This window comes from Euphorbia lathyris, chromosome 10 (genome assembly GCF_963576675.1).
Source record: "Euphorbia lathyris chromosome 10, ddEupLath1.1, whole genome shotgun sequence".
NCBI classification, from domain to species: Eukaryota; Viridiplantae; Streptophyta; class Magnoliopsida; order Malpighiales; family Euphorbiaceae; genus Euphorbia; species Euphorbia lathyris.
The window spans coordinates 67,396,536-67,404,713 of record NC_088919.1 but is presented as its reverse complement, the minus strand read 5'-3'; the positions used below and the strand labels follow the sequence as shown (position 1 = coordinate 67,404,713).

Sequence of the window (8,178 nt, the reverse complement as noted above, 5' to 3'; positions counted from 1 at the left end):
TCGACGACAGTCGGACGCCCGCTCGACAGCACGAAGCGCGCGCTCGACGTTCGTCGGACGCACGCGTCCAACCACGAATGGCACACGCTCGACGTCCGAGCGATGCACGGGCCCGGCGGCGCGGAGCGCGCGCTCGTCGGTCACGGGGCGTGTGCGCCCGGCAGCGCGGAACGCGCGTTCGGCGGCCACGACGCGTGGGCGCCCGACGGCATGAAACGCGAGCTCGACGGCCACGGGACGTGCGCGTCCGACGGTGCGAGACGCGCCCCGGCGGCCGTTGGGCGAGCGCCCAACAACGTCGGGCGAACGCCCAACGATCGTTGGGCGAACGCCCAACGGCAGTTGGGCACGTGCCCAACCTTTCATTGGGCGCTCGCCCAATAAATGTTGGGCGGCCGCCCAACATGCCTTGGGCGGCCGCCAACCCTCTTGGGCGACGCCCGATTTTGCTCGGGCGTCGCCCATTCTTCCGGGGATCCGATTTCCTATAAAAGGCACGGATCCCCATGCATTTGGGGGGGGAGGAGGCTTTTTGGGAAAGATTTTCTCACTCTAAACATTTTTAGAGAGAGAAAATTGATTTTTTGGGAAAAAACATTTTTTTTCCCTAAAAATTCCAAATCTCCTAAAAGTTAAAATTTTACCAAAAACATCGGAAAAGCACGATTCGTGGAATCAACCGACTTCAATCGTCAATACCGAATTTAAGGTATTATCCGAGGACTAGACTCGTTTTATTTTATTTAATTTATTTCTTTTCCTTTATTTATTTTTATGTTATAATTTTATTTATTTAGCTATTTATTTATTTACCACGTTTTATTTAATTTTGCGTATTTATTTAATTTTCGTCTCATGGTGAATAAAATTTGGTTTTGTTTTAAAATAAAAACCTCGTTTTGATATCCCAATACGAACCGTGATCCGATAAAAAGGTAGTTCGGGTATTAAAAGACGTTGTAATTATAAGTTTCTTAAAAAAGAAATTTTCAAATAACGTTTTAAAATAAAAACGTCGTTTTAGGAACTTCCGTTATTGACTATGATCCATTTTTGGTAGTTCGGAAATCCAAAACGATTGAATTAGACTTAATTTAAAGCTTTTGAATAAATCTGGAAATAATTGGAGTGCTGCTGTAATTTACCGTTTCTGTCACTAATTGCTGTTTACCGACGGATTTTCCGTGTAAATCTGCCAGAATGTAAAAAATGCTGTTTTGGTCAATTTTTCTCAACTTTTAAGCTTTTGATCCTTTGTATATATATGTATTATTATGTAACATTTACTTTCAAGTTATTTTTAAATACCTTATACATATAGTTATTTAATGTGTTTATAAATTATTTTTTATTAATTGGATTTGATAAATTATATGTATATTTATTTTCTTTTTTTCATTCATTTAAATTATATTGGGTTTTATTTTAAAATGTTATTTACTTGGGTATTTTGAGGTAATTAATTACTAGATATTTTGAGGATAAATAGGCATTATTTTAATGTTTAATGTATATTTGGGAAAGTCATTTTCTATAGTCATTTTGGGATATAAAGTTTATTTTCTTATTAACAATGAATTTTGTTTATCATTTTACATGTTTTTTTAGTATATTTAGTATCTTTTATTTTCATTATTATGTATATATTTAGCTATTGAGTAGCATCCTTTACTTGGTTTTCTAAAGTTATATGTATATCATTATTTTCAAATACATGTGTATATATATGTATATGCTTTTCCCTTATTCTCTTTGGACATTTATTGGTCCATATTTTAAATGGGTTTTATTTGAAGTGAATTTTGATTTAATATGTTCATTGTGGTAATTATGACAAGTAAAGAGTCTATTGAGTGAAAAGGGGAAAATAAATCACAAAAAGAGTTTTCAATTTAATTATCTAAACTAAAGGTTTTTTAGAGGTGCCTAATGTAGATAAATAGTGTCTTCTTGACATTTTAAATCATTTCTTAAAACATCACGTTTTAAAACCTTAGTTCGTTCCAACGACGGATTAAACGAACCTTGTAATTAAAATCGTTTTCATTATAAATAATAGAGTTTTGAATCGTTTTCTTAAATGATTTGTACAAAATAAATTGACTTATATGCTTAACCACGTTTTCTTATTAAAGGTTTTTACCTTAATGTTTTCAAACACTTGAGTCGTTCCAACGGCGATTCAGACGGACTTCATCAAACGGGGTTTTGAAACGTACCTAAATCGTTCCAACGGCGATTAAGGTGCGAACCATGTAAATGAACTCGTTTTGGGGGAAATGAGTTAGTATAGAATTAACACGCAACACGAAATGTAAATCACGTTGTAAATAAATCAATTCTTCCTTCTTCCCCTCTCTTTTATATGTATATTAAACTGATGTAAATGAGTGATTCTTTACTAAAGTGGCTTTTCAATAATATATGCTCAAAACGGTTTCCAAAATGAGAAAGAAAAGGTTTCAAATGAATTTTAAACTTAAAGAAGTATACGATTAGTCCGTTATCGCCTAACATGCTGAGTAGGAGGCCGGTGGTTCATAACCGGGCGATGTCGGGGTGCCTAGTAGCCTTTCTCCGGAAAGGAGCTAGCCTTCTCGGCTCGTACCCAAGTTTCCCGAACCCACACCGGTCTCCCGCAAGGGATCGGTCTTCATTTTCCCATTCATGGGTGGCGACTCTTCCATATCTCCGAGCTCCGGTCCTACCGAGCAGCTTGATTCCACGATTGGTTGCTTTCGGCGCCAATCACCGCTTACGTCGCCATGAGGTGTCCACCCCCCGGTCCGCCCGGGAGATTAGGCCGCGGCACCTCGTCTAACAGCAGTCGTTGCCTTGGACCTATGGAAAACTCTACTCATGCTCTCCGTGACTGCATCTCCAGTAGCCAGGTTTGGGTTAAACTAATCCCTCCATCCCTACACGCTTCCTTTTTTAATGTGGACATGTTTTATTGGTTTGAGTGGGGGTTTAACAACAAATCCTTGGAGGCGGCTATACAAGATTGGAATTCTATCTTCCTCACCACCTGCTACTATCTCTGGAAGTGGAGAAACTCTTTTTGTTTTGAGAAAGCCGCTGACATTCCACATGATAAGGTACGCTTTCTTCATCTTCGGTTTATGGAGTTTGACTCTTCTGGAACCCCTTTAGCTGTTTTGCTGCCTCCTCGGCGGAAATTGGATATCCTTCTGGCCTGGGACCGTCCACCTCCAAACTGGTTTAAACTGAACTCTGACGGCTCCTTCTGCAAAGAAAAAGGAACTGCTGGGGCGGCTGGGGTCATCCGGAATGACCAGAGGAGCTGGATGCGGGGTTTTGTTCACAATCTTGCTACTGCTGACTCCTTCATAGCCGAGCTTTAGGGAATCTATTCGGGAATCATTGTCTCCCGTCGGCTGGATATCCCGAACCTAATTATTGAAAGTGACTGCAAAGAGGCAATCTCTCTAATTATAGGGCCCTCTCCTATGCACCATCCGGCTAGAAATTTGATTTCTGCCATCAGGAACCTTAGTTCAAGGGGTATTTCTTGCAAGTTTACTCACGTCTTCCGCGAGCAGAATCGGTGTGCTGATCTTATGGCCAGAGCGGCTCATCTTTCCCCTCCCGGCCTCACAGTCCTAATGGACCCCCTAGAAATATTGTCCAAATCTTAAGAGACGGTCTTATTGGAGTGTCCTTCCCTCGTCGGGTGTCTGTTTAGTTTGTCTTTTTCTTTTGCTTTTGTTGTTTGCTTTCCTCGTAAAAAAAACTTTTTATATCCTCAAAAACTTTACATCATTACTGGGGAGGCCCATACCATGCGCAGGGATAAGATGATGCGCCGCGTGTAAAAACGCGTAAGTTAGCTGTCCCATCCCTCTGTTTCCTTAGCAGGAAGGTTTTAAAGCCGAGGGCAAAATCGTCATACTGACAAAATGAACCCCGCCTTTTCTTCTTTCCCGATTCCATTTCCATTGCTTCAGACTAAATTCAATTTCCGATCTCCCCGAGTTGCAGAGCAGAACTAACATCGACAAAGAAGAAGAAGAAGAAGAAGAAAGGGAATGGGGCTGCTTTCTAACAGGTTTTTTATTTTTTGCAAAATTTGATTTCATACCAATTGTTAGTTTTCGAAATTTTCAGCCAATTTTGTTCTCGTTTAAACAGGATCACCAAGGAGAGCTTGAGTCCAGGAGATCATATATATTCATGGAGAGCTGCTTATATATACGCGCATCACGGTAATTTTTTTTTATCTTTTGCTCTTTCATTTTCATTTCTGGATATTTTGTTTTGAATTTGGTGAATTGGTGATTCTTATGCTTTTTTTGGGGTGTGGATTCAATTGGATCGAGGATAAATCTAAATGTATGTACAGATAAACTGAATCATAGTAAATAGTATAGTAGTTCTCTGTTTTTGATTGATTCCTTGTTGCTTTTGTTTTTATATGGATGTGAAAGAACTGTGATCTGTTAGGATTCAAGCAGTGGGTTGGAGGATGGCCATTTTCCATTATATGCTAATCGAGCACTGTGTTATGAGCACTGTTGTTAGAATCTTAGGCGATTCGGATGATTCGATTCAGCTCTTGAGTCGGATCTTCATCAATGTTCATCAAAAACTTACTAACTACTAATTCCACTATACTCTAGTCCGATTGTTATTTAGCAAGTTATCAACTCAAACTCAAACTAGTTTCATTCTATTATTATCAAGGGCAAAAAAGAGAGTAAGAAGCTCAAACTCTCCATCTCCACTAAGTTATTAAACAGAGTCCGACTTGTGAATTAGTTTTATTAGGATTGCATTTGCATTAGATTTGAATTGTAAGTACATCGTTGATATGATTTCTTTTTTGACATTAAAATTGCATTCCTAGACTAATATTTGATAATATTTTGAGTTCAACATGGTAAATATTTTATTTTTTAAAGTATTATGAGTTTGAGCTGAATCTTACAATTCGATTCACGAGTCGAATCTCGTTTTGACAACTATGGTTATGAGCGACTAAGTTATCATATTATGTGCTAGGTTCTTGTGCCTTTAATGTGAAAATAACTGACTAGTTGATGATTATATATCGGTTAAAACATCAAGGCCCTTGAGATTTTCCAAATAATCTGATTGCTCCTCTTAATCTTAACCTTTGGAAATATCTCATTAACTTCTGGACTTTCTTAGAGTGATCTATTGATTCCTTGAATTTGCTTAAACTATCCCTGAATTTGTCCAATTTTCCTCACTTTAAGTGGTTAATCGTGTCACTTTAAGCAAGTTCAATTGGCTAATGGTACATCTTCAAAGCTCGGGAGACCTATCGGATAATTATGTGACTTTAAGCAAGTTCAATTGGCTAATGGTACTTCTTCAAAGTTCGGGAGACCAATTGGATTATTTGACCAAGTATAGGGAAGTGTTAAACTATTATATAGCTTAAAGGGTAAGCAACTTTTTTTTCTAGGAGAAACATTTGGCCCAGTTGTTATTCTTTAGATGGGTCTATGTCAGCGTTGTTGCACGGACACTTCTCTTTAGTAGCGGTTATCCGTGTCTGTTTTACTTTGAAGGCTGTTTTATAAAGGTAATGTTTTAGAAAGAACGTTTCCAGTGTCTGTTTCCATGTCCATGTCCATGTCCGTATCCGTTTAACATAGGTGCAATCCGTCGATTGAGATTGAGAACTTATCTATGGCTATTTGCCTTGCTAATTGCACTTTATGTTATAAGATTGCTTTTCTGTTACATGTAGAAATACCCAGTTTTATTGAGTTCTTTAATGTTTAGCTTTCTAAACGTTCAACGCGAAATTAGGAATCTATATTGGGGATGATAAAGTAATTCATTTCACCCGACGTGGTCAAGAAGTAGCAACAGGGACAGTACTGGATGTCCTCTTGGTTAGCTCGGGACCCTCCAGGTCTCATATCCCCTGCCCCACTTGCACAATGCAGGAAGCCGGAACTGGAGTTATGCTCTCATGCCTGAGGTGCTTCCTTGCTGGTGGTATCTTATATCGTTTTGAATATGATGTTAACCCGGCTCTCTTCCTTGCAAAAGCACGCGGTGGAACTTGTACACTTGCAGTCGCAGACCGGAACGATGTAACAGTTCATCGAGCAAAATACATACTTGAAAACGGGTTCGGATGTTACAACGTGTTTAAAAACAACTGTGAAGACTTCGCTATCTATTGCAAAACCGGACTTCTTGTTGTTGATCAACGAACAATGGGACAGAGTGGACAAGCTGCATCCATTATAGGAGGCCCTCTCGCAGCTGTTTTATCTACACCGTTGCGTCTTGTCACCACTAATGTTTACGGGATGGCGGTAACAGCTGTTGGCGTGTACTGTGTCAGCCGGTATGCTACTGATATTGGCCGGAGGAAAGACGTAGTGAAGGTTTCTGTGGAGGATTTGACAAGAAGGCTGGCCATTGGGTCACTTCGGGTTGCTGATCAGCAAATTGTTGTGGCTACACCGATACAAGCGACTCAATAGGTCAAATTAATTGATCGGGTGGATTGCTGAAGGTTGCGGATTCAATTTTAATATGGCATCTGCAACTTTTTATAAGGTATGTTTTAATTTAGTAACAAAGTGAGTATATCTAAGCTTAAAACAGTTGTTTACTAGTTGATTGTAAAAGATGAAGAATTTAATCCACTGGAATTGTAATGATGCTTCTAAGACGTGACAAGTTGAAAATGATTTGATTTGTTACGTATGTGACGAATATCGGAAAAACATGATATTTATTATTCACTTAATCCAATTGTTTCAAGTTGTCGCATGGGGTTCGAACTCTGACCACTTCACATATACTCCATGCTACTTACCACTGAGTTAATTATTTCCCTTGTTTATTATGGAGCGCGCTGATTAATATACCATTATCCATGTAGCTTCTATTGTTTAATATTTGACACATGCATTTATTAATATCGATTAAATGTGCATAATAATAAATTATTAATAGAAAAAAGAAATGTGCATAATAATGAATTATTAATAGAACAAAAAATCCAAAAACATGCTCCAATTTTTTATTTATTTAATTCCTCTATATTTTTTGTAATTTATGTTTTTAAATGTTAAGGACGATGTTCTAAATATTGTTACATACGTTCTAACCTTTATAATTTGTGTTCTAAAAAATAAGTATAATGTTTTAAAAAAATCAGTAAATATATGGACCATTTTTACATTTGTTCTATAATATAATTTATAACTCGTATTCTAAATAACATAACGTATGTTCTAAAGTTTATAGTTTGTGTTCTAAAAATTAAGTATAATGTTCTAAAAAAATCAGTAGATATCTGGATCATTTTTGCATTTGTTTTATAATATAATTTATAACTAATGTTCGAAAAAACATGACGCATGTTCTAAAATATATAACGTATGTTCTAAAAAATATGTCGTATGTTCTAAACTTAATAGTTCGTGTTTTAAAAGTTAAAATATATGTTCTAACGTATGTTTAAAAAAATATATTTTCTTATATAAATAAAATATTAACATGAAATTTTATTAAAATATATAATATATTTTTACTTAAAAAATATTATATGGACCATTTTTGCATTTGTTCTATAATATAATTTATAACTCATATTCTAAATAAAATTAGCGTATGTTCTAAAGTTTATAGTTTGTGTTTTAAAAATTAAGTATAATGTTCTAAAAAAATCAGTAGATATCTGGATCATTTTTGCATTTGTTCTATAATATAATTTATAACTCATGTTCGAAAAAACATAACGCATGTTCTAAAAAACATAACGTATGTTCTAAAAAATATGTCGTATGTTCTAAACTTAATAGTTCGTGTTTTAAAAGTTAAAATATATGTTCTAACGTATGTTTAAAAAAATATATTTTCTTATATAAATAAAATATTAACATGAAATTTTATTAAAATATATAATATATTTTTACTTAAAAAATATTATATGGACCATTTTTGCATTTGTTCTATAATATAATTTATAACTCATATTCTAAATAACATAGCGTATGTTCTAAAGTTTATAGTTTGTGTTTTAAAAATTAAGTATAATGTTCTAAAAAAATCAGTAGATATCTGGATCATTTTTGCATTTGTTCTATAATATAATTTATAACTCATGTTCGAAAAAACATAACGCATGTTCTAAAAAACATAACGTATGTTCTAAAAAAT

The 8,178-nt window shown here is 36.1% G+C and overlaps 1 protein-coding gene across 1 annotated transcript; it reads left to right on the top strand.

Annotated features, from left to right (window-relative positions):
- Positions 1-3,908: 3,908 nt before the first annotated feature.
- LOC136209061 (protein LEAD-SENSITIVE 1) lies at positions 3,909-6,760 on the top strand. The gene is made up of 3 exons (XM_066000416.1): positions 3,909-4,069; positions 4,153-4,226; positions 5,803-6,760. The coding sequence occupies exons 1-3, from the start codon at positions 4,050-4,052 to the stop codon at positions 6,489-6,491; spliced, it is 783 nt and encodes a 260-aa protein (XP_065856488.1). The 5' UTR covers positions 3,909-4,049; the 3' UTR covers positions 6,492-6,760.
- The last annotated feature ends 1,418 nt before the right edge of the window (positions 6,761-8,178 follow it).